The 27,657-nt window shown below is 39.0% G+C and overlaps 1 protein-coding gene across 2 annotated transcripts in view; it reads left to right on the forward strand.

The window, feature by feature from the left end:
* Positions 1 to 27,657, forward strand: part of sugt1 (SGT1 homolog, MIS12 kinetochore complex assembly cochaperone) — a 175,338-nt gene that overhangs the window by 41,805 nt on the left and 105,876 nt on the right. For both annotated transcript variants that reach the window (XM_073043204.1, XM_073043205.1), the window contains exons 8-9: positions 10,554 to 10,588; positions 21,167 to 21,263. In XM_073043204.1, the coding sequence (XP_072899305.1) occupies positions 10,554 to 10,588; positions 21,167 to 21,263 (132 nt within the window). The remainder of the gene's footprint in view (positions 1 to 10,553; positions 10,589 to 21,166; positions 21,264 to 27,657) is intronic.

Below are 27,657 nucleotides of genomic sequence, written 5' to 3' on the forward strand. Positions count from 1 at the left end.
GCTCCGGTTTCTTCCCATAGTCCAAAGACTTACTGGTTAGTTGGTTAATTAGTGATTGTAAGTTGCCCTGTGATTAGCCTTGGGTTAAATAGGTGAGTTGCTGGGCTCATTGGACTGGAAAGGCCTTTTCTGCACTTTATAAATAGAATTTTTTTTTTCAATTCTCTGCTTAGTTCTGCATTTTATCAGTATCCTATTGTAACTGATGGCAACCTTCTACACTGCACACCACCACCAACCTTTGTTTCATCTGCTAACTTACTAACCTACCCTTCCAGTTCCTCATCTCAGTTGTTAAAGAGCAGGGATCTTAGAACAGATCCTTGAGGAACACTACTGGTCACTGACCTCCAGGCCGATTACTCTCCACCAACTACTACCCTTTTCCTTCTTGTGGGCAAGCCAATTCAGAATCTACACAGCCAAATTTCCTAGATCTTATAGTTTTGCAGTTAGTTCACTTGTTTCCTACATTAATGCTAATAAAACTACTTCATCAGCTGTAAAGTGTTTTGAGCAATTGTGAAAGTCAAATTAATTGCAACTGCTTTTTTTTTGCAAGCTGACTGCTAACATTCTGTAAAATAATTGCCTGGACCTCAAACGTTTAGTTACCATGTGCCATTCTGCTATGGTTATACCCCAGGCTCATAGTAGAAATTTGGATACTTTTTCACTTGTGAATAATACATACACTGTCGCAAGAAGTTTCTGAACCCTTTGCAGTTACCTGTTTTTCTGCATTAATTACTCAAAATGTGCTCTGATCAACTAAATCACAATAAAAGACAAACACAATCTGCCTAAACATAACACACAAACAGTTGTACTTTTCATGTCTTTATTGAACACATTGTTTAATCATTCACAGTCCAGGCTGGAAAAAGTATGTGAACCCTTGTATTTCATAACTGCTAGAATTCCTTTAGTGGAGCAGTAACCTTCACCAAACATTTTCTTTAGCTGCTGATCAGACTTGCACAATGGCTAGGGGGAATTTTAGAGCATTCCTCCATACAAAAATTTTAGTTCATCAATATTTCAGGGATACTTTGCATGAACTGCTCTCTTCAAGTCATGGCATAGTATCTCAATTGGGTTAAGGTCTGGACTCTGAATTTACCATTCCAAAACACGCACTTTCTTTCTAAACCATCTGTTGTTGATTTACTTGTGTGTTTTGGATTATTGTCTTGTTGCATCATCCAACTCCTATTAAGCTTCAGGCGATGGACTGCTATTCTGACGTTCTATAAAATGTCTTGATACAATTTTGAATTCATTGTTCCCTCAACAATTGTAAGCTGTCCAGGCCCTGAGGCAGCAAAGCAGCCCCAAAACATGATGCTGCTTCCACCATGTTTCACAGTTGGTACAAGGTTTTCGTGTTGGTGTGCAATGCCTTTTTTCCTCCATACATAACGGTACATTTCTGCCAAAAAGTTCAACTTTTGTCTCATTTGTCCACAGAACATTGTTCCAGAAGCATTGTGGACATCCAGGTGGTCTCTTGCAAACTTGAAACATGCAGAAATGTTTTTGTTTCGGAGAACTGTTGTGTCATTTCCTGAACACCATTCTTGTTCAGTGTTTTTCATATAGTGGACACATGAACAGAGACTTTAACAATTTCTAGCGATCTCTGCAGGTCTTTTGCTATTTCCCTTGGGTTCATTTTCACCTTCAGCATTGCAGATTGTGCTCTTGGTGTGATCTTTTTTAGGAACCCCACCCCTAGGGAGAGTAGCAACAGTTCTGAATTTCCTCCATTTGCAGACAATTTCTCTTACAATGGACTGATGAACACTCAGGTTTTTAGAAATGCTTTTGTAGTCTCTTCCAGCTTAATGTATCTCTACAATTCTTGTAAGGTCCTCTCAAAGTTGTTTTGATTGAGGCATGGTGTACATAAACAAATCATTCTTGAGAAGAGCAGGCTCTGTCATTAACCTGATTTTGTTTTTTTTATATAGGGCTGGGTACCTCTAGAACTCACACCTCCCATTTCATCTCATTGATGAACCAACTGACTCCAAAGAGCTTTTGTAGTAGGCGTAACCCCAGAGGTTCACATACCTTTTTCAGCCTGGACTCTGATTGTTTAAATTGTGTACTCAGTATTGAAGAGAAGTACAATTGTTTGTGTGTTAGTAGATTTGTCAGATTGTTTGTTGTTATTGTGACTTGGATGAAGATCACAACACATTTTACGTAAAATTAATGCAGAAAACCAAGTACTTGCCAAGGGTCCACAAATGTTTTCTTGCAACTATAGACTGTACATAAAGTGACACTAGGTGTGTGTGTGTTAGTGGTGGTTGGAGGAGGGATGTTGGTGTTGACTAATGGGCGGAGGTGTTGATCAGTCTGATGACCTTGGAAGTAACTGGTGGATTCTATAGAGCCTCTTCTCTGATGGGAGTGGGACAAACAGTCCTGAAGCAGGGTGGGTAGGATCATTAATGTTATTACTGGCCCTTTTTTTTTGGAACCTTTATGTGTGTCTTTGTCAGGCTGCTGCTGGTGATGTCTTGCACCTGCTCTTGATGTAGATGAGTATATGCAACCCCACCCACCCTTCTGAAATCAGTAATTAACTCTTTTATTTTGTTGACGTTGAGGGGAAAGATTGTTGTCATGGCAACTACTTCCTTCCTGTACTCCGGTTCATCATTATTTCAGATGCGGCCCATTAGGGTGGTATCATCTGCATACTTGTAAAAGGAGTTTAAATAAGAGCCAATGCAGAGTACCCTATGGCCATCCCTCTCTCACTTTGCATACGGTCAATGTGGATGACCGAACAGAATAAAGTCAGTGTTTGGGTCTCTGGCACTGAGTCTGGCTCTGTGACTCAGAAGTGCAGCAGAAAGAAAAGGTGCGCTGTGGTGATTATGGGATTCATTAGATAGGGCAACGGACAGGGCGTTCTGTGGGCGAGAACGAGATTCCCAGATAGTATGTTGCTTCCCGGGTGCCAGGGTCTGGGATATCTTGAATCGAGTCCTCAGCATTCTTAAGTGGAAGTGTGAACAGTCAGAACTCGTGGTCTGTGTAGATACCAATGACATAGGCAGGACAAGTGATGATGTTCTGCAAAGGGAATTGGGTGCTAAGTTAAAGATCTCCAGTGTTGTGATCACAGAATTGCTACTGTGCCATATGCTATTGAGGCTAGAACTAGGAAGATTATACAGTTTAATATGTGGCTAAGGAGTTGGTGTAGGAGGGGATGGCGTAAGATTTTTGGATAATTGATCTCTCTAGCAAGGAAGGTGGGACCTGTACAGAAGGGACAGTTTGCACCTGAACTGGAGAAGAACTAATATCTTAGTAGGAATGTTTATTCATGCTGCTTGGTAAGGTTTAAACTAGAATTGCAGATGGTTGGGAATCAGAGTGCCAGAACAGTTTGTGGAGAGGTTGTGGAGGCAGATGTTGGTAAGACATCAGACAAAGTTAGGAATCAAAAAGTTGAGCATGGTGTGACAAAATCAAAAACTGTGTATACAGGACTCTAGGTGTTGGATATGAATGCATGCTGTATATTATATGGAAGAAGTTAGATGAACTTGCAGCACAGTTGCATATTAGCATGCATGATGTTGCAGACTCCACTGAATCATGGCTAAAAGATTATAGCTGGGTGCTTAATGTCCAAGGATAAACGTTGTATCAAAAGGATAAGCAGGAAGGCAGAGGGTAAAATATGAAACCAAATCATTAGAAAGAGGTGACATAGGGTCGCAAGGTGTTGAATCATTGTGAATTGAGCTAAGGAACTGCATGGGTTAAAAGGCAGAGATGGGAGTTTTACTGACCCCCAAACAGTAGTAAGGATGTGGCCTAAATTACAATGGGATTACAAAGGGTATGCCAAAAGGGTCATGGGGGGCTTCAATATGCAGGTAAATTAGGAAAATCAAGTTGGTGGTGGAATACAGGAGGGGGGGGATTTCTAAAGTGCTTACAAGTTAGCTTTTTAGAGCAGCTCATGGTTGAGCCCAATAGAGGATCAGCTATTCTGGATTGGGCATTATGCAGTGAACCAGAATTGATTAGAGAACTTAAGGTAAAAGAAGAAGAAATTTCTTTAGTCAGAGTGCGGAATCTGTGGAATGGAGGTCAAGTCTTTATGTATATTTAAGGCAGAGGTTGATAGATTCTTGATTGGTCAGGGCATGAAGGAATACGAGGAGAATGCAGGAGATGGGGCTGAGAGGAAAATGGATCAGCCATGATGAAATGGCGGAGCAGACGCAATGGATCAAATGGCCTAATCCGTATGGAGTTGGAGCAGAATCTAGCCACCCAGTTAAGACTGTAAGGGCCTGAGGATGCACCAGTATTTACAGTAATTGTGGCTGAGGTGTTGCTGTCTATCCTTGCTGATTAGACTATGGAAATCTACAGCACAGGCCCTTCGGCCCACAATGTTGTGCTGACCCTGTAACCTACTCTAGAAACTACCTAGAATTGCCCTACCCCATAGCCCTCTATTTTTCTAAGCTCCACCTGAGTCTCTTAATAGACCCTGTTGTATCCGCCTTCACCACCTTCGCCGGCAGTGCATTCCACACACCTACTGCTCAGTGTGAAAAAGTTACCCCTGATGTCCCTGCTGTTCCAAGCACCTTAAAACTATGTCCCCTCATGTTAGCCATTTCAGCCCTTGGAAAAAGCCTCTAACTATCCATACAATCAGTGCCTCTGACCATCTTGTATATCTCTACCAGGTCACCTCTCATCCTCCATCGCTCCAAGGAGAAAAGGCCGAGTTCACTCAACTTACTCTTATAAGACACACTCTCCAATCCAGACACCACCCTTGTAAATCTCCTCTGCACTCTTTCTGTAGTATCCACATCCTTCTTGTAGTGAGGTGACCAGAACAGGACACAGTACTCCAAGTGGGGTCTGACCAGGTTCTTAAGTAGCTGTAACATTACCTTACAGCTCTGCAGTTCACAATACTACAATACTCACAATACTGCAGTTGAAGAATGGCAACACACCACACACGTTAACAACACTGTCAACCTGCTCAGCAATTTTGAATGTCCTTTGGGCATGGACCCCAAGATCTCTCTGATTCTCCACACAGCCAAGAGTTTTACCATTAATGCTGTATTCTGTCTTCAAATTTGACCTACCAAAATGAACAACTTCACACTTGTATGGGTTGAAGTCCATCTGCCCTTTCTCAGCCCTGTTCTGCATCCTATATATGCCCTGCTGTAACCTCTGTCAACCTTCCAGAATATCCCAACCTTTGTATCATCAGCAAACAACCCACCCTTCTACTTCTTCATCTAGGTCACTTATAAAAATCACAGAGAAGGGTTCCCAGAAGAGATCCCTGCGGAACATCACTGGTCACTGACCTCCATGCAGAATACAGATTCTTTACAACCACCCTTTGCCTTCTATGGGCAAGCCAATTCTGGATGTACAAAACAAGGTCTCCTTAAATCCTATGCCTCCTTACTTTCTGATTGAGCCTTGCATGAGAACCTTATCAAATGCCTTACTGAAATCCATATACTCTATATCTACAATTCTACCTTCATCAGTGTGTTTTGTTGCATCTTCAAATAATTCAATAGGGCTTGTAAGACATGACCTGCCCTTGACAAAGCCATGCTGACTATCCGTAATCAGATTGTGTCACTCCAAATACTAATAAATCCTGCCTCTCAGGATCTTTTCCAACAACTTGCCCACCACTGAAGTAAGAGTCACTGGTCTATAATATTCTGGGTTATCTACTCCCTTTCTTGAACAAGAGAACAACATTTGCAGCCCTCCAATCCTCCCTTACTTCTCCCGCCTCTATTGATGTCGCAGAGATCATCGCCAGGGGCTCAGCAATCTCCTCCCTGACTTCCCACAGTAGCCTGGGGTATATCTCATCTGATCCCAGCGACTTATCTAAGTTAATGCTTTTGAAAAGCTCCAGCACATCCTCTTTCTTAATGTCTGTATGCTCAAGCGTTTCAGTCTGCTGTAAATCATCCCCACAATTGCCAAGGTCCTTTTCCCTGGTGAATGCTGAAGCAAAGTATTCATTAAGTACCTCCGCTGCCTCCTCCGACTCCATGCATACTTTTCCGCTATAGCACCTGATTGGTCCTATTCTCACACAGCTCATCCTTTTGCTGTTCACATACTTGTAGACTGCCTTGGGGTTTTCTTTAATCCTGCTCGCCAAGGCCTTCTCATAGCCTTTTCTAGCTCTCCTAATTTCATTCTTCAGCTCCTTCCTGGCAAACTTGTAATTTTCTAGAACACTATCAGAACGTAGTTTCTTTAACTTTTCGGAAGTGCTTTTTTTTTACTAGATTTTCCACATCCTTTAATCACCATGGTTCTTTTACCGTACCATCCTTTCCCTGCATCAATGGAACATATCTGTGCAGAACATCATGCAAATGTTCCCTGAACAATTGCTACATTCCTGCTGTGCTTTACTCTGAGAACATCTGCTCCCAATTTATGTTCCCAAATTCCTGCCTAATAGCATCATATTTTCCCCCTATCCCAATTAAATGTTTTCCCGAATTGTTAGCTCTTATCCATCTCCAGCACTATGGTAAAGGAGATTGTAATCCCTCCAAAAGATCTGACACCTGATAAGGTTCATTTCCCAATGCCAGATCAAATAGAGCCTCTCCTTCAGTTGGCTTATAGACATATTGTGTCAGGAAATTTCTGGAACACACCTAACTCCACCCTATCTAAACTCCTTGCTCTAAGGACATGCCAGTCAATATTAGGAAAGTTAAAACTACCCATCACAACAACCTAATACTATTGCATCGTTCCAGAATCCGCCTCCCTATCTGCCCTTCGATGTCCCTGTTACTATAGGGGAGGGTCTATAACAAACACCCAGTGAAGTTATTGCCCCTGTCTTGTTTCTGACTTCAACCCACACTGCCTCAGTAGATAAGCCCTCCATGACTTGCTTTTCTGCAGCTGTGACACTGTCCCTGATTAGCAATACCATGCCCACACCTCTTTTGCCTCCCTGCCTGTTGTTTTTGAAACTTCTAAAGCCTGCACACTCAGCAGCCATTCCTGCCCCGAGACATCCAAGTCACAGCATCATAGTTCCATGTATTTATCCATGTTGTAAGTTCGTCTGCCTTGTTAATGATACTCCTTGCATTATAACCATATAACAATTACAGCATGGAAGCAGACCATCTCGATCCTTCTAGTACGTGCCGAACGCTTACTCTCACCTAGTTCCACTGACTCGCACTCAGCCCATAACCCTCCATTCCTTTCCTGTCCATATACCTATCCAATTTTACTTTAAATGACAATACCGAACCTGCCTCTACCACTTCTACTGGAAGCTCGTTCCACACAGCTACCACTCTCAGAGTAAAGAAATTCCCCCTCATATTACCCTTAAGCTTTTGCCCCCAGCTCTCAACTCATGTCCTCTTGTTTGAATCTCCCCTACTCTCAATGGAAAAAGCCTATCCATGTCAACTCTATCCCCCTCAATTTTAAATACCTCTATCTAGTCCCCCCTCAACCTTCTACGCTCCAAAGAATAAAGACCTAACTTGTTCAATCTTTCCCTGTAACTTAGGTGCTGAAACCCAGGTAACATTCTAGTACTCTGTACTCTCTCTATTTTGTTGACATCTTTCCTATAATTCGGTGACCAGAACTGTACACAACACCCCAAATTCAGCCTTACCAATGCCTTGTACAATTTTAACATTACATCCCAGCTTCTATACTCATTTGTGCTGCTTCATGCTGAGCTCGTCAATCTTATCAATTTTACCTCTAATTTCCACCCTGCTCTTAAATTTACTTAGTCCATCTCTGACATTTCCTTCCCCTTTCTCAGTCTCTCTCTCTCTCCTTCTCTCTCTGTCCCCATTTCTGGAGACAAACTGTCAACTGACATCTTTTCTAAACCTACTGATTCCCACACTTATCTCAACTATACCTCTTCCCACCCTATCTCCTGTAAAAAATGCTATTTTTCTTTTCTCAGTTTCTTTGCCTCCGCCGCATCTGTTCCCAGTACATGGCTTCACATTCCAAGACATGAGAAATGTCCTCCTTTAAAGGGCGGGATTTCCTTCCCTTCATTCTTGATGCTGCCCTCATCTGCATCTCCTCCATTCCCCATATATCAATGCTTACCTTATCTTCCCTTCACCTTACATGATAGTTCTTCTTGTCCTACCTACCATCCCATCAGCCACTTCAACACATTATCCTTCACAACGTATCCCATCTTCCCATCTCCAAAGTGATCCTAGCACTAAACCAATAAACACATCTTCTCTCTCTCTCCCCCGCCCCCACCTGCCATGCAATTTACTTAACCATTTGTCCTTCCCCACTAATCTCCCATCTGGCACTAATTCTTGTAAATGGTCTAAGGGCTACACCTCCTTTCTCACCTCCATTCAGGGTCCCAAACAGTTCTTCAGGGTGAGGCAGTGCTTCATCTGCGAATCTGCTGGGGTCATCTATTGTGTCCGGCACTTCAGATGTGGACTCCTACATTGGTGAGACCTGTCGTAAATTGGGGATTCTTTCATCGAGCACCTCTGCACCATCCGCCAGAAAGCTACTTCCTGGTGGCCAACATTTTAATTCCTATTCCCATTCCCGTTCCATGGCTTTTTCTTGTGCCAAGATGAGGCCACCCTCAGGGAGAAGGAGCAACATCTTATATTACGTCTGGGTATATTCCAGCCAGATGGCATAAATATTGACTCTTGATAAACAAATTTCACCCCCCCCATTCCCCCACTCTGACCTTTTACTATTTCTCACCTGCCTATCACTTCTCTCTGGATCCCTTCCTCTGTGCCTTTCTCCTGTGGCTCACTCTTCTCTCCTATCAGATTCCTTCCTCTCCAGCCCTTGACCTTTCCCATTCACTTGGCTCCAGATCGCCTCTTTCTACCCCCCCCCCCCCCACCTTTTATATTCTAGCGTCTTCCCCTTCCTTCTCAGTGCTGAAGAAAGGTCGAGGCCCAAAACATCGACTGTCTATTTCCATAGAGGCTGCCTGACCTGCTGAGTTGCTCTAGCATTTTGTGTGTTGGTGTTCCCTTCTGTTCAAAAATGCACATAAAATGCATTTAGCTCATCCGGAAGGGACGTTCTGCTGGTGATGCTATTTTTGTAACAAGTTACAGCATGTGAACCCTGCCACAGCTCTGAGGATTAGTCTGGTATTTTCTCTTAGCACCTCAGAGATTCGGTACTCCAACCAGCTGCAGTGCAGCTCTGGTTTGAATTTTTCCATTTCCTGACAACTTACAGGATGCACTGTTTTCCAAAATGCATAAGAGTTAAACCAGTAGCACAAGTGCAGAAGTCTGATGCTTCACTAAAAGATGCAGATTTAGTCTGGTGTTTATCACCTAAATCTACTGTAACTGAGGCTTTACATCAGATCAGGTAGAGTTTATCAGCATGTACAGAAAAATTTCCATAATTAGAACTTTGGCAATGCTGGATGATTTATTTAATATTTCTGTTAATGGTTTAACACACAGATATTGCACAGTATTATAACAAAAGTTCCAATGAAATCAGAAGCTTTTATTTCTGATTTGAAGCTTTTGAGTGCAGGTATCTGGGCCCTGTTGAGTTTTAGGGGAGTTCTGGGATTTCTGAAAAACTGGATTATGGATTATCAGAGTTTTACTGTAGCTTGACACTGTAGCTATAGCATATTAGCCCCAAATTTTCTAATGTCTTGAATTTTTCCAAGCAGTGTTACTGGTGGGGAGGATTACATACTTAAAATATTTTTCATCTCAGCCATTACTGTATTCTTCCTAATTTTTGTCTTTGTTGTAGAATGTGAACAGGGTACTTGTAGTTAGATCTTCTTCTATCTCAGAGCTTTTGACAAGAATATCTTTAAAAATTCTTCCTGCTTGTAATGTATTTGCAAATCACTTGCTGTAGGGGCTCTTACAAAACAACTCACCGGAGGCTCAATCTGCTTGATTCAGCATGGTCCCCAGTTGATCATTACTCAAACAAATTAAGGAATGCCATTATCTTCCTTGTGCTTCCTTTTCATGTAATTGTAATTTGTGTTAGTGGCATCTGTACTGCTCTATAATTGAGATGATATCTAATTTTTATGTGCAATGCACTAGGTCAAAATTCCAAAGGGATTTTGCTGATGATGTCAAAATTTTGGTATTTTTGTAAGCACTATTTTGGTGCACAAGTAAGGTTTTCAAATTTAAATGGTAGGCATTTGAAATGGCCATTTCATTTCAGTTTAATTGCACTTCAATTAGTAGGATGCACAAATCTAAGTTTTTATATCCAAAATTAAACTTGCTGAACAATAACCATGAAAGCAATTTAGAATGCAAGTAAGACACAAAATTTGAACTGTGAATATAATTGGTTTATCATTAAATGTCAAAGATAGCAAATTTTGAACAGTAAAAGGTTCTTGCAAGTTATTTGTGTGACTTGATTGTATTTTGCTTTTTTTTTCTGCTTTTGCAACACTTCTGATGGCCTTTGGAAAACAGACACTGAAGCATCAGACGGCAGCATACAAAATAAAGTAAGTTACCAAGGGAATTTTTTCACCAGTGTATGGTACTAAAACCATCATTTGAATGCATTAGGTTATGGCATTGATCATGATTCTTAAGTTATTAATTTCACTGAAACGTGCTTTAGTTTTCCAAACTCTTGGTTGAGTCTGCTTTTGGAAAAGTAGTCCTTTTTGTATAATTGTGAATTGGTAATTATGTTGTCACTAAATTTTTTGCTTCTTCACTGTTTGTTGTCTTATTTCCTGAAACTGCTGATTATCTTAGTGTTGTTCTCTTCCTTTATTTATCAATTATACTTGTTTGTGGGACTGAACCATATAACTAACTGTTTTCAAGCAGTTTCTGGTAGTAGTGTATTCCTTTGTTATGCTACCAGCAAGTCACAAAACCATGTGAATGAGTGTTAAATTTTGCTGCATTTGCTGCCTTTTACCTGTTGATGGAGCTGTTTTTCTTTCTGTTTGCAAGGCGTTTTTGTTAATCTAAGTGGTAGTATTTATGGAGGGAATTAGAAATGCAGGCAGTATTATGGTGAAATGATTAGCTATATCACTCTATGAATGGGTTTAAGTAATAACCCTCCATTAATGGTGATGGTAGAATTTTATATATTGGAAGTCCAAGATAGAGTTCAAAGTTCAAAGTAAATTTATTGAGGTACGTATGTGTACAGCCCTGAGATTAATTTTCTTGTGGGCATACTTAATAAATCCAGTAACCATAATAGAATCAATGAAAGACTGCAGCAATAGAGCAGACAAAAAAACCCAATAAATATTGAGAACATGAAATGAAGAGAGATTGACAGTGAGTCTATAGGTTGTTGGAACAGTTCAGTGATTCAGTGAGTGGAGTTATCCCCACTGGGTTCAAGAGCCTGATGGTTAAAGGGTAATGACTGTTCCTGAATCTAGTGGTGTGGGTCCTAAGGCTCCTGTACCACCTTCCTGGTGGCAGCAGAGAGAATGGATAGGGAGATGGGATGGGGGAGGGTCCTTGATGATGGATGTTGCTTTCCTATAACAGTTTTGTGTGTGGATGTGCCCAATGGTGGGGAGGCCTTTACCGGTGATGAACTGGGCTGTATCCACTACTTTTTGTAGGATTTTCCGTTCAAGGGCATTGGTGTTTACATACCAACTGTGATGCAGCCCGTCAATGTACTCTCCACCGCACATCTATAGAAGCTTGTCAAAGTTTTAGATATCGTGCCAAATCTTTGGAAAGCTTCTAAGGAAATAAGGTACTGCCGTGCTTTTTAATTGCACTTGTGTTGCTGAGCCCAGGATGGGTCCTCTGAGATTATAACACGGGAGAGGGGAGGAATCTCCTTCCCTTTCTCCTAGAGTCCACTCTCTTCTATCAGATTTCTTCCTCTCCAGCTCTTTACCTTTCCAATGCATCTGGCTTCACCTATCACTTTCTAGTTATCCTCCTTCCCCTCTCCTCACATTTTTATTCTGGCATCTTCCCCTCCCCTTTTTGGACCTGAGGAAGGATCTCGGTCTGAAACGTCAATGGTTTATTTATTTCCATAGATGCTGCAGAGTTCCTCCAGCATTTTGTGTGTTACTGGGGTATTTAATTTTGCTGACCCTCTCCACCTCTGAACCTCCTATGAGGTTTGTCTCCAGTTTTTTCATCCTGAAGTCAGTCACCTCCTTTGTTTTGCTGACATTGAGTAAGAGGTTGTTGTGGCATCAGTCAGCAAAATTTTCAATGTCGCTCCTTTATACTGATTCATCACTACCTTTGATTCTGCCAATGAGAGTACAGTCCGCCCTCCTTATCCGCAGGTTCCGCATGCGTGGATTCAACCAACTGTGGATTGGGAAACCTGGAAGTTCTCTTTCCAGCACTCGTTTGAGCATGCACAGACTTTTCTTGTCATTATTCCCTAAACAATACAGTATAACTATTTACATAGCATTTATATTGTATTAGGTATTATACATAATCTAGAGATGATTTAAAGTAGGCAGTCCCTGGGTTCTGAACGAGTTCCGTTCCTGAGTCCGTCTTTAAGTCGGATTTGTACGTAAGTCCGAACAGGTACATCTGGTATTATTTAGCGTCAGTTAGTTAAACGTTTGTATTAGTATATAGTATATATTTTACCTTTCTATGTATATAAAACACTTAAGAAATGTATGTATTTCAGTAATTAAAACACTGCGTTGCTTAGTAGTAATTGTAGCTTTCATCAGGGCAGGGCCTTTCACTTACTCCATTATTTTCACTTTATCCTTTAAAATTGTTCCGATTGTTGACTGACAGTAGCCTAACGCTTTTCCAATGATCGATGGCGTTTCACCTCTTTACAATCGCTTTATTATTTCCACTTTATTTTCAATCGTGTTCGTTTTCCGTCAACGGAACAAAAGCACTGCGGATTCAGCAGCAGCCGCAGGCGGCGGGTCCTGAGCTCCCCCAGGTCCTAAAGTCCACCCACATTGAAACAGGTTTAAATAAGGGACTTGAGCATCCACATTTTTTGGTATCTGTATGGGGTCCCGGAACCAATCCCCCGCGGATAAGGACGGCCAACTGTAGTATGATAGACATTGAGGCAGATTACAATGTATTTCTTTGACATCGGTATAATTGAAGCCTCCTTAAAGCAAGTGGGTACCTCAGACTGCTACAGCAAGAGGTTAACTATCTCAGTGAACGGTCCAGCCAGTTAATTAGCGCAGGTCTCCAGTACTTGGCCAGGTACCCCATCTGGACCAGATGCCCCCCCCCATGCTTTCACCCTCCTGAATAATGTTCAGGCTGAAATCACAAGATCATTGGGGGCTGTGGGTGTCTGTGATGGTTCCTTGATGTTTTGATGGTCAAAGTGAGCACAGAAGGCATTGAGCTCATCTGGAAGCGAAGCTTTGTTGTTACCTATATTGCTTGATTTCACTTTGTAAGAGGCAATAACATTCATTCCAAGTCCTGCCACAGATGTCGAGCATCCGTCATTGATTTAAGTTTAGTCTGGAATTGTCACTTTACCTGTGAGATGGTTTACCAGAGATTGTAGACGGACCTCTTGTAACTTTTTGATCGCCAGACTTGAATGCTTCTGATCTGACCCTCAGCAGATTGCACATCAAATGATTCATCCAGGGCTTTTGGTTTGAGAAGACTCTGAATGATTTTGTGAGGACACAGTTATCCACGATTTCATAAAGTCCACAACAGCTGCATATAGAAAGGTTATTTCATATAGTGGGGAGTCTTGGACCAGAGCCTCAGAATAGATGTTCTTTAGAACAGAGTTGAAGGGGAATATCTTTAGCCAGAAAGTGTTGCATCTGTGGAATTCATTGCCACAGACAGTTGTGGAGACCAAGTCATTGGGTATATTTAAGGAAGAGGTTGATAGGTTATTGATAATTAAGTGGCTCAAAGGTTACGGGGAGAAGGTCGGAGAATGGGGTTGAAAGGGATAATAAATCAGCCTGATGTATTGGCAAAGTACACCTGATGGGCTAAGTGGCTTAATTCTGCTCCTGTGTCTTTATGGTCTTGCAGTTTGATATGGAAACCAATTAAATTGGAATCAGATTTATCATCATTGACTTAGGCTGTGGAATTTGTTGTTGTGTGGCAGATCTTTTTAAATAAAAAAATTATTGTTTTCCCATATTTTGAATGCAAATCCGTAAATATGTTAAAAGATCACAGGAATTGCTGTAAGAATTAGTTTCAACAAAATAAATTTATTGATGTAGCAATCTGCCACATGTTATTTTGTGCTTAAAACAGATTTCATACAGGAAGTAGTGCTGCTATAGTGGATCTTTTTTCCTGATCTATTCAACTTGAAAAAGGCAAACTGTTGTATTAATTTTGTCTTGGAATTTTTAAGAAGAATTTTGGCCAATGTCAGTAGTCATCAGTGACTTAATGGGGTTAGATTAATGTTGGGTTTTGTAATGGGATTTGTACTTTGGGATTCAGGATCCAGGGTTCATATAATTTTTTTGCTTTTCAGATCTGTTCAAGGTACTTTATCATTTTGCATCTTTATTTAACATAGCATTTCATTAAATAGAAATGATAAAATAAGACAAAGTTGAAAGAAACTTACTGATAGCTGTCTTTTAATTTAAAAGTAGCAAGAACGGTCAAGATGGGCAATTTTAAGCACAGAATTTGAACCCCTTATAGCCTCAGTCTTTGAAAACATGAAAAGGAAAACGGGCATGTAGCAGGAATCAGGAGTCAGGAACTGAAGTTGGAGGGGTGGCAGTTGAGGGGTATAGTGCCTGGTGTGGTATCATAAGTGGATACGGAAGGACTTGTGAAAGAAAAAATACCGCAAGATGTGGATGACCTGGAACTGTTAGTGTTTTTGATGTCAGGGTGGTTAGAATTTGAGGCTTGACAGGTTTGGTTGAGCAGCAGAGAGGAATTTACTGAAATTTATGGATAATCAATGGCAAAGTTATCCAAGAAATCCAATAGTGTAACAGTAAAAGCAGAAGTTTAACAATTTAGTTGTAGGTAGGCTGAATGGACTCTTGATTTTTATCTAAGTGTTAAAGTCTTTAGGCTGAAAGACATAATACATCAGAGCAAATATTGAATAAAATAGGATGTAGAGGTTGCTTATTGCGTGGTGAAGGCTGAATTGCTAGACAGGGCGGGAATTTAATGCAGCAAATACACAGTAAAGTTTAGTGCACCAGTAGTGGAAAACATTGCAGTTTATCTAAAAGTTAAAGTTAGATAAGTTTGACAGTATGGAAACAGTTGTAGGCAAGTTGTCAAGTAACAATACAAAGGTGAAAATTGCTGCAGGTAACAAAAACTTCGACCAATGTCATGGAAGCAGGAAGGTGAGGGAAAGGAGGACTTAGAAGTTGGCCCTTACTGAATGGGGGATGATGGGAGTATGGAGTGAAGTATGTATACCTGGACCAAGCTGGGAATGTAACCATACAGTCTGGAAGTGGCAGACAGATAGGTGAGGACAAGGCCAAGTGGGCCTTGTAAAAGTATTCAGCTCCCAACCCTTCTTTCTCACATATGTATTAGAGCAGGGATTTTGATAATTTAACTGAGAATTGTTATTTGTGAATCACAATAGAGCACAAAAAAACAGGAAAAATTACAAAGCATGAAAAACCAAAAATACAAAAACTGAAATGTCAGCAGTTCAAAAGTATTAACACGAGGAAATCTGCAGATGCTGGAAATTCAAACACACACAAAATGCTGGTGGAACACAGCAGGCCAGACGAAGGGTCTCGGTCCGAAACGTCGACAGTGCTTCTTATAGATGCTGCCTAGCCTGCTGTGTTCCATCAGCATTTTGTGTGTGTAGTTCAAAAGTGTTCATCACTTTTTGCTCAGTACTTAGAAGAACTACCTCTTACAGCTATTGATCTTTTTGGGTGACTGTATTAGCTTTGCGCAATATGATGGCATAAGATTTGCCCATTCATTCTTGCAAAATTGCTTAAGCTGTGCCAGGTCAGTTGGGGAGCAGCGGTGGACAGCAATCTTGAGGTTTTGCCTGGGATGTTGAATGGGTTAAGATCAGGTATCTGAGTGGGCCAGTCAAGGACATCACTATTCATTTGAGGACAGTCTGTAGTTGCTCTGGCAATGTGCTGGCCATTGTCCTGCTGAAAGATGAGATTTCTTCCCAGTTTAAGATTTCTGGCTGAGGCTTGCAGGTTTTTATGCAGGATTTTTCTGTATTTCGCAGCATTCATCTTCTCATAATCCTAACCAGATTTCCAGTCCCTGCAGCTTCAGCATTCCCAAAACATGGTGCTACCTCCATCATACTTCACAGTAAGTATGGTATTAACTGGCTGTTGCTCAGTATGAAACTTATGCCGCAGTACACTTTTTGGTGTTGAGGCCAAAAGGTTCCACTTTGGTCTCATCTGACCACAAGCCCTTCTGTCACAACTTCACAGAATCTTGTAAATGATGCTTTGCGTAGTTTTTTTTGGGCAAGGATATGCTTTTTTTTTTAAAGCCAGGGCTTCTACCTTGCCATCCTTCCATATATACACCCAAAGCCTTAGAGATTGTTGACCCATGAACTTCATTTGTTTTCCCACTTTTTCACGATGGACTGCACTGAGCTCTGAGTTATGTTCAGTCCCTTGAAATGGTGTTATACCTTTCTGCAGATTTGTGCTTCTCCATTATCATTTCCCTGACTTGTCTTGAATGCTCTTATGTCTTTATTTTGGTGTGGGCTGCTGAAAATCTACCATAGTGTTGGACCTTACAGAGATAAGGGGTATTTATTCAGATGATCAGCATCAAGAAAAGTGAGTATTGCACCTGAGGAAAGTTAGCATAGGAGAAAAATACCTTTTCAGCCTCGCGGTTTTTGTTTTAACTTTTAGTAAATTGTTGGCAGCTTCTGGAATTCTTCTTTTGATTTGAAATGATGCACAATGTTTTGTAGATTCGCTTAAAAATCCTTCTTCAATATATTTTAAAATTAGAAAATGAGACTAAAATGTGAATATAGTTGTGTGGACTGAATGTTTTTAAATGGTGTGTGTGTGTGTGTGTGTGTGTGTGTGTGTGTGTGTATATATATATATATATACCGTAGATTTCTCACTACAGAGCGCACCTGATTAAAAGCCGCTGGCTCTAATTTTAGAAATAAAATCAATTTTGTACTTGTACAAGCCGCACCGGATTTTAGGCCGCACCGGATTTTCGGCCGCAGGTGTCCCACGTTGTAATATGAGATATTTACACAGAAAGATATTACACGTGAGGATTTTTTAACTTTTAATTAAATCCATATGGTAACATAAACAAATACATATTGCAAATGCTTTTTTTCGAACCGTGCCTGTAACGCGGCTACTTTTAAATATACGTTGCGTATACTTTTTTTACTGAACAACATTCCAATATCTCCTAACGACTGGTAAAAAATATATATACTGCAGCCTACCAGGAAAAGTTATTGATCGCCTTTAACTTAAAAGCAGCGTTTTGGCTCCGCCGCTCGCCCCCCACCTTCCCGTTTATCGCAAACCGGTATTTCCCACAAGACGCGGCGAAACCGGGTGTGACGTCATAGCATCCCGGGATGTAGTACAGAAAACAAATATAGTTAAAACACTTCTAACTTTAACTAACAAATGAATTACTAAGAGAAAATATTATAAACTAAATAACTGCCATAAAGGCAGCACAATGCTTTTCTTCGAGTGTTTTCCATGTTGATAAGGGTGAGTACAAATGACTGATTTACAATAATTTAATTGTGAAAGTGCGCTTGATTTATCGTACAATTTCATTGGACCTCTGTGAACTACTCATCAATTTTATTGGTCTACTGTTACGAGGCAAAATGTTTTTGGCGGCATGAAAAAAAATCATGCATTAGCCGCACCGTAGTAAAGGCCGCAGTGTTCAAAGCTGTTCAAAATGTGGGAAAAAAGTAGCGGCTTATAATCCGACATCTACGGTATATATATAAATAAATAAAATAAGAAATAAATAATACTTGTATGTCAGTGTATACAACCTTGTGATCCATTTTCTTAATATACTCTTTCCTAGATTTGATACAAGAATGATATTAGGGTAACTTGGCCAATTGCAAAACTGAAAAAAAATTGAAATGTAAATACACTGTAGCAGAATGTAAGAATTGGGGTTATTTCTGTGTTGCTGAAGGGAAAGCTGGTTACTGTTATTTAAGCAAGAGATTGAAATGCAGCATTTTATTTAATGAACTTTAGAAAAGAGATGAAATTGGCATAGAGATTAGCTTGATAAACTATGAAATTTTTCCATTTTCACGAGGTTGTGGAACTTTTAAAAAAGATCTAAGGAAATTATTAGTTCATATTTTTCAGCAAACAAAAACTAGGGGAAAGCATTAAGAAAAGGGAGAGGCAGTTCTTTTGAGATGAATTGGAAGAAGTGAGAAATTGCTGAAAAGTTAGATTTTAGTACAAGATATGTTGTGGAAATGATAGACTAGAATTGAAGAAATTTAGTAAGTTGAATGATAGTGAAGGAATCTGAAACTGATTTCTCTCTAAGATGTGCAGTATGTAGAATTGTCTAGTCTCCTGGAACCTGTTGTACTGTAAGCCAAGTAGATGTGACTCTTGGCATGCTAGTATTTGTATGGTGAGGCACATATCAGAAAGAGTAACATTGAGTGTATCATAGATGGGAGTGAAGGACAAATAGAGTCCTACAGCTTAGAAACTGGACCTGAGATAATGCTATCAATATGTATGATTTTAAATTGTGATGGAAGTTTACATGAGGCTTACAAATATAGTAATGAGGGAAGAGTAGCTAAGAGAGTCTGATATACCAACACATAATTAACGCCTCTGTTTTCAGTTTGATTTTTTTTCTTAGTGGCCTCATCCATATTCTCAAAAGTGGAAACTAAGCAATATTGAATTGCATTACAATATGTGAAATATTACAAATATATAGAATTAATTTGATCTAGTTTCTCTATTAGAAGGTATATTTTAAATTTAAATTTAATTTGCTTCAATATTGTAAACTCCTGTATTTCAACTACTTAGGGTTAAAACACCCAACAGTATCCATAGTAGCCTCTTTGTTATTGAGGGAAATGACCACGAGGGTACTTTGCTTTGTCTCTTTCCTGTCATTCACCCCAGCTACCTGCCTCTTGCAACTTGGATATGACTGCCTCCTGTAGCTCTTATTTATCACCTCTTCATTCTCCCAAATGACCTCTAGGTATCCAGCTCAAGTTCTTTAACAGATTTGGTAAGAAGCGAACACAGAATCATTTCTTGTAAATGTAGCATCAAGAACATTAGAGTTCTCCCAGATCTCCCAAATCTTGAAAGAAGAAAACACCACCACTCTGGGATACATTCTCACTACTCTTAACTAGACACAAAAAAAGAGACAGAAACTTGACAGAAGCCCCAACCTAGCCTCCACCTCTTCTCATCAAGTTTCTTGAGCCAAAGCCTCAGTTCCCCATTTAACTCTGTCCTGCTCTCACAGTGGCTGCTCCATTTGAACCTAAATTGGCCCTTGTCAATTGCCTAGTAACCTAAATTCAGCCATAAGTTCCAACAGGCCCAGTTTGCTTTTTAAATCTGGCACTACTCACCTCAATGCGTTCTCTGTTGCTCTATGGTGATGGAAATGTTCTTTAAAATTGCATTGTAAAGCAAATTTTGTAAGTAATTTTATTTGCAATAATCAAATTCTTGATTATGCTGCATTTTTGTCAAATCTGTTATTTTTGTACAGATTTCAAGTAGTTTGCTTCTTCATAGAAAAGTACAGTACAGTGGAAAAGTCTTAAGACACACGTATATAGCTAGGGTCCCTAAGACTTAAGCAGTACTCTAGCAATTTTATGTATTGTACTGTACTGATGCCACACAAAAAGTAAATTTCATGACACGTGACTGGTGATAAACCTGATTATGATATTGTGGGGCAAACACGAGGAAATCTGCAGATGCTGGAAATTCAAACAACAACACACACAAAATGCTGGTAGAACACAGCAGGCTAGGCAGCATCTATAGGGAGAAGCACTGTCGACGTTTCGGGCCGATACCCTTCGTCAGGACAGTGTGGTGATATTGTGGACTGAGTGGGAAAGGAGCTTGGAGAGGGGAAGCACCAGAGAGACATTGTTTGGAATCAAATTACTTTGCCTGGTGTATTGGGTGTGTCTGCACCCACGCCACCACATTCTCTCTACCCCCCCACCTTCCGCCTTCCCTGCGACTCCTGTCTGCTGCCTATTCCACATCCCTTCCACAGTGCTCCATCCCCAACATCCTTTGCTCCCACCAGATTTACAAATTTGATCTCCTACACATGGACAAATACAATACTGTGCAAAAGTCTTTCGGCACATATATATCTCCAAGATTTTTGCACAGCACTGTAATTAGTCCCATTTATAAGTTGAGTTTCATAGAACAGAGGTGACAAGCAGGTTTTTACATTTAGTATGTCAGTAATGACAAATTCGGGATTCATTCTCACAAATGAGTGATTATTAAAGGCTATATTATTGCACATAAAAATCTGCAGTGCTTTTTGAATAGGAATGATTGCATGTACTGAATACAAGCTTTTGACCTATTAATATTTTTGAGTTATTCTATAGCGAAATCAAAATGCAGCTGTAACATCATTGTCATTGCCACTGCTTTCTGTTGCTTAGCAACTTGCAGCCTCCTTAACATTTCCAATTTGTTGCATTTTGTCAATTTTAATTTAAATTGTCTGCATTTGGATTAATGCTTACAATGCATTTATTATTTTCAAAAAAAATGTAGGAGTCTTTGAAACTTCTAATACACTCAAATGCAGCATAGAAGCAATAATAGTGTATTATGGCAACGACACTTCAAATACTTTTCTGAAACATTCAAGCAAAGTGTGAGTTCGTCAAAATGCATTTTCCATTACCAGTTAAACAAATGCTTTGTATGATTAAATTCGTACTGTGGTTGCTAGTACCATACCTACATGTTTGCTGAGATTTGAAATTTATTTTCATCTCCCTTAACTGTTAAATAACTTGATTTTGCCATTTTAATTCCTTTTTACTATAGACATGATTGGTACCAGACAGATTCTCATGTTATCATCACAGTAATGATCAAGAATGCAAATAAAGAAGATGTGAAGGTTGAATTTGCTGAAAAAAGTGTAAGTGTCCTTTAATTATCAAATTGTGCTAGGCATGAGAGCTTTAGATACTATACGCTGGAAATATTTTGTATGTGTAAATTATATTGCTAGACCTTATTACTTTACCTTTTATAAATTCAAAGTAGAAATAGTGTTAGAATTCTATTTCAAAAGATTGTGATATTTATGTTAAGAAATTAACACAGCAGAGTATTTTTCTAAATTGTGTGAGTGCTAATAATATATGCTTTCATTTTGATAAAATCTATTGCAAACAAACACTTAATCAGAATTTGGTGAAATTTGCTGATTAAGTTCATTAATTGGGCACATTAACTTTTGGAGAGGAATTGTTAACTTTGATCAAAAGAGAATTGTTTTGTAGTCAAGAAAAGTCAATGCATAATGTTGTTCATTTTGTTACTTGTTAGCTCCACTAACTCTTTGTCTTAGGGGTAGAGTATAGCTGATGCAGAAGGACAGATCTTGGGTACTGTTGCAGTTCTGAATTTCCATTTTTTTTTGTGTTACCCATGAGCGCTCATTATGAACTATCTTTTGTGAATGCATTTATTATCAACTGCCTGAAATTCTTTGGCAAAGTCCTTTACAGGTAGGGCCTTGTATATGCGAGTACTTAAAGCTGTAAGTGAAGGAGGTGGTGCTGTTATTTGGCGTGGAAAAGCAATACATATTTAGCAAGGCCTGTCTTTCAGAAACTCCTAAAAGTCAAATTTTAAAAATATATAAATGATTTGAACGTCAAGTGTTAGACTAGTGGTCGCTAACCCGTCGATCTTTGAGACTTACCCAGTAGATCCCAAAAAAAAAGAAGAAAAATAAATGCACAAATACTGTTGAGAGATTGTTTCCGGGTTGCGGGAGTTTAGTTCCATTCTTTCTGCCCAGTGTGTGTGCGTGTAGCTTCCCCCCCATGCACTACAGTGTACTTCAGTGGTCCCCAACCACCGGGCCACAAGGAAACAATATGAGTCAGCTGAACTTTTCCTTATTCCCTGTCACTCCCACTGTTGAACTTGAATACACGCAAGGTCATTACCCAAGCGCGTCAGAGATCACTGGTTGGCCTCGGGTAACGGGCCCCTTTGTGCGGCCGGCGAGAAGTGCCGTTGCTACTGGCCTGGAGCGTGGACGGATGAACGCCGCCTCTGAACCTGTTTAGCACACCGAATGTTCATGGGGAACCTGGTGCTAAAATATTTGTAGACGACCTAATTCATGCTCAGGGTTCCATAGGTATCAGAGCAGCTAACTTGCTGTGATCTACTGAAAGTCATCCCTGGAGCCAAACTTTTGTCAACCGATGGATCCTACGGGGGGGGGGGGGGGGGGGCGGGTGCGCGTCCTGTCGCACTCCTCGGTCAGTCGGTTGCTCTCTCTGGACTGTGACTGCTGCGGCCCCGGTATGGGAACAGCCGCACCTGGCCAAGGCGTCTGGCAGGAGGCTGTCTAATGAGGCAATGAAGCACTCAAAACTGAGTCCAAGCACCCTGCACTTAAAGACAACAGAAAAAATGTGAGCAAGCGGGACAGAGGCTAAGTGCTAAGAGCCACAAAAACTAAATTGCGGGATAGACTGGACATAAGGAACCTGCTTCGAGTATCACTGAATTCCGCTTGTGTTTAACACCCCTCCCGTTGGCCGGTCCGCAGGAATATTGTCAATATTAAACCGGTCCGTGGTGCAAAAAAAAGGGTGGGTACCCCTGGTGTTCATACATTATTTCTACTTCTGGGTTGCGGGGTTTTACTTCTGGTCTTTTCTGCCCCAGTGCGCATGCGTCTAAATAATTGATTTGGAGTTGATCTTGCCTTTCACTAAGGCCAAGGTAGGGGATCTTGGGCTTCAAAAGGTTGGTGACCACTATGTTAGACATTTAACTAAATTTTAAAGTTGTTCTTCATATCTGCTTTTTCTACTAAAGTGAATGGAGGCTAATGCAGATTTTCCCAATGTCCCAAGCCTAATTATGGGGAATTGCTCGTATTATGCCCAGATGCAGAACTAAAAAATAACTCCAGTGTTGGAACACTGTTAGGAGAAGGCTGGTGAAGGACAACAGTACTTAAGGGTACACACAAGCTTGTGCGGGAATCCTCAACTTATGAACAACTACTCTGAATTGTCAGTTCTGTGCAGCTGTCAACATTGAGAACTTGTTTCACAATTTCACCTGTATCTGTTTCAATAAGAGGGTTTCATTCAATGTACTATATACTAAATTTGCAAACTAGATTAGAGAATTGGAAGGACCATATTCAAGTCTACTACTTCGCTCAATTTCCTACCTGTTAAGTATTTGCCTATGTCTTTGTGACAGCTGGATACTACACAATGTAAAATTGTGTGATCTCTTTTTGGACTTGCCTAAAATGCTTTTAACACAGCACCTGTGCTGCTGCTATAATGAAACCATGACTTGTTTCATGGTTTACAAATAATTATCCTGGCGAATGTGCTAGAAGCTGTTCCAGCTTTTCCCTGAAAGCTGCTATTATTTAAGCAGATGCTGACCATCAAGTACCCATCTATCACTATTCCATTTGTTGTGTTCAATGCTTCATCACTTCAGTGTTTTTCTTTTCTTTTCAAATCTTTTTATTAGTTTTTTGAAAAAAAACAGAAGAAAAATATTGTTACAAGACATTTGAGAGTACATAATAGATTGATAAACATTCAAATATATATTGATCCATACATAGAATCTCTCAAACTCATATAATAATATAAATGATTAAGAAAAACCCCCCCCCAAAACAAAAAAAAAACAACAACTAAATAGAAAAAGAAAACTAACCAACATGGGCAATCGCATAATGTTATATATATACAGTAGTGCCTATGACTCCCAACCTCCATCCACACAATTCAGGATAGTGACAATAAGGTTCAGGATCAGATCGTTTAATTCATATGAAAATGCTGGATAAATGGTCTCCAAGTTTCCTCAAATTTAACTGAAGGATCGAAAACCACACTTCTAATTTTTTCTAAACTTAAACAGGAAATAGTTTGGGAAAACCACTGAGATACTGTTGGAGGATTGGCTTCTTTCCAATTCAGTAAAATGGATCTTCTAGCCATTAGTGTAATAAATGCAATCATTCGTTGGAATGAAGCGGATAAACACTTATTATCCATCATTGGTAGGCCAAAAATTGCAGTAAAAGGGTGTGGTTGGAGATTAATATTTAAAACTCTTGAAATAATATTAAAAATATCTTTCCAATAGTTATGTAAGCAAGGACAGGACCAAAACATATGAGTCAACGAAGCTATATCAGAATGACATCTATCACAGGTTGGATTAACATACGAGTAAAATCGAGCAAGTTTATCTTTAGACATATGAGCTCTGTGTACGACCTTAAATTGTATTAGAGTATGTTTAGCACATATAGAGGATGAGTTTACCAATAATAAAATTTTTTCCCATTGCTCAGTAGAAATAGGGCAATGCAGTTCTTCCTGCCATTCCTTCTTAATTTTTTCAGATATATCTGGTTGTATATTCATAATCATATTATAAATGATAGCAACAAGACCCTTTTGACAAGGATTAAGAGCTAAAATTCTTTCTGTAATGTCCAATGGACATTCTTTCGAAAAAGACTTTAGTTCATTATATAAAAAATTTCTAATTTGTAGATATCTAAAAAAATGGGTTTTAGATAAATTATATTTATTAGATAATTGTTCGAAGGACATAATGTTATCATCCAAAAACAGATCACGAAAACATGTTATACCTTTTGTTTTCCATAAATAAAAGGCTTGATCTATGGAAGATGGTCGAAAAAAGTAATTAGCTGTTATAGGGCTTGACAGTATAAACTTATTCAAACCAAAAAATTTACGAAATTGAAACCAGATTCGTAATGTATACTTGACTATAGGATTAGTTATCTGTTTATTCATTTTAAATAACGAAAAGGGAAGTGAAGATCCTAAGATTGAAATCAATGAGAAATCTTGCACAGATTTACATTCCAAATTTACCCATTGTGGGCCAGCAACTGTAGTCGATTCTTGTGTCCAAAATATCAAATACCGTATATTAACTGCCCAATAGTAAAATCTTAAGTTTGGTAGAGCCAAACCGCCCTCCTTCTTAGGCTTCTGTAAATATTTTTTAGCTAACCTAGGATTTTTGTTCTGCCACAAATACGACGATATTTTAGAATCAACTGTATCAAAAAAAGATTTAGGAATAAAAATTGGTAATGCTTGAAATAGGTATAAAAATTTAGGTAGTATCATCATCTTAATGGCATTAATTCTACCTACCAAAGACATAGATAGTGGGGACCACCTATTAGCAAGTTGCTTAATTTGATCTATTAAAGGCAAAAAATTAGTTTTAAATAAATCTTTATGTTTTTTAGTAATTTTAATACCTAAATAAGTAAAATAGTCTGTAACAATTCTATATGGTACCCGATTATAAATTGGAGTATGCATATTTAATGGAAAAAGTTCACTCTTATTAAAATTCAATTTATACCCAGAGAAGTTACTAAATTGAGCAAGCAAAGAAGAAATAGCAGGAATAGATCTTTCAGGATCAGATATATATAATAACAAATCATCTGCATATAATGATACCTTATACATCGTCTCCCCGCGGGTAATACCTAAAATATTGGGTGATTCACGAATAGCTATAGCCAAGGGTTCCAAAGCAATGTCAAATAATAAAGGGCTTAAAGGACAACCTTGCCTTGTACCCCGAAATAGTTGAAAAAAAGGGGATCTTTGATTATTAGTGAAAACCGAAGCTAAAGGTTTCTGATATATTAATTTAATCCATGATATAAATTTTGAACTAAAATTAAAATGTTGCAAAGTATTAAATAAATATGACCATTCGACTCTATCAAATGCTTTTTCGGCATCTAAGGAGATGACACATTCTGGGATTTTAGATGAAGAAGTATAAGCAATATTAATTAATTTTCTAATATTAAAAGATGAATAACGATTTTTAATAAATCCAGTCTGATCCTCAGAAATAATCCGAGGCAATATATTTTCTAATCTAACAGCCAGGATTTTACTAAAAATCTTAAAGTCCATATTCAGCAAAGATATAGGCCGATAAGATGCACATTCAGTGGGATCTTTATCTTTTTTAAGAATTAAAGAAATAGAAGCTTCATAAAAAGATTGTGGTAGTTTACCTATACTTAATGCATCTTTAAAAATTTTACAAAGCCAAGGAGAAAGTATAGAAGAAAAGGATTTAAAAAATTCTGCAGAAAAACCATCTGGGCCCGAAGCTTTACCCGAGTTCATTAAGAAAATGGCCTTTTCTATTTCAGACTCCGTAATAGGTGTATCCAAAATTACACTATCCTCAGCAGTTACTTTTGGAATATTCAATTTCCTTAAAAATTCACTCATTATAGAAGAGTCTTTAGTACATTCTGATTGATATAAAGAATTATAAAAATCTTGAAAGGCTGTATTTATCTCTTTGTGATCAATCGTCAGAGTACCATCTTGTTTACGAATCTTAGTAATTTGTCGCTTATCCGAAACAATTTTCAATTGGTTAGCTAGTAATTTACCAGACTTATCTCCATATGTATAAAATTGAGCTTTCGATTTAATTAACTGACTTTCAATCGAAGAGGTTAACAATAAACTATGCTCCATTTGAAGTTCCACCCTTTCTTTATAAAGTTCTTTACTAGGGGTCAATGCATAAATCTTATCAATTGCCTTAATTTTATCAACTAATGTTGATATTTTAGAGTTAGTTCGTTTCCTAACTCCGGCAGAATATGAAATAATCTGTCCACGAATATATGCCTTAAAAGTATCCCAGAGAGTTCCACTAGAGATGTCTGCTGTGGAATTTATTGAGAAAAACAAATCAATTTGCTGTTTAATAAAGTTAATAAAGTCAGAGTCCTGCAGTAAAACAGAATTAAACCAACTTTTAGTACTAATATGTGAATCCGTCACCTTAATAGATAACTTCAAAGGTGCATGATCAGATATAACAATAGAGTCGTATTTGCAATCCATGACATCTGTAAGGAAGTGCTGATCAATGAAAAAGTAGTCAATCCTTGAGTAATTATGATGCACATGGGAAAAGTATGAGAACTCTTTATCATTAGGGTGTAGAAAACGCCAGATTTCACAGATAGCTGAATCAATCATGAAAGAATTAATAAGAGAAGCCGATTTGTTCGAAAAAGTTTGAATGGGTTTGGATCTATCCATCAAAGGGTTTAAACAACAATTGAAATCCCCGCCCATTATCAATCTGTATTGATTCAAATTAGGAAAGGATGTAAATAAACATTTAAAAAATTCAGGACAGTCAGTATTTGGAGCATAAACATTAACTAAAACAACTTTTTGATTAAAAAGCAACCC

The sequence above is a fragment of the Hemitrygon akajei genome, chromosome 4 (genome assembly GCF_048418815.1).
Source record: "Hemitrygon akajei chromosome 4, sHemAka1.3, whole genome shotgun sequence".
Taxonomy (NCBI): Eukaryota; Metazoa; Chordata; class Chondrichthyes; order Myliobatiformes; family Dasyatidae; genus Hemitrygon; species Hemitrygon akajei.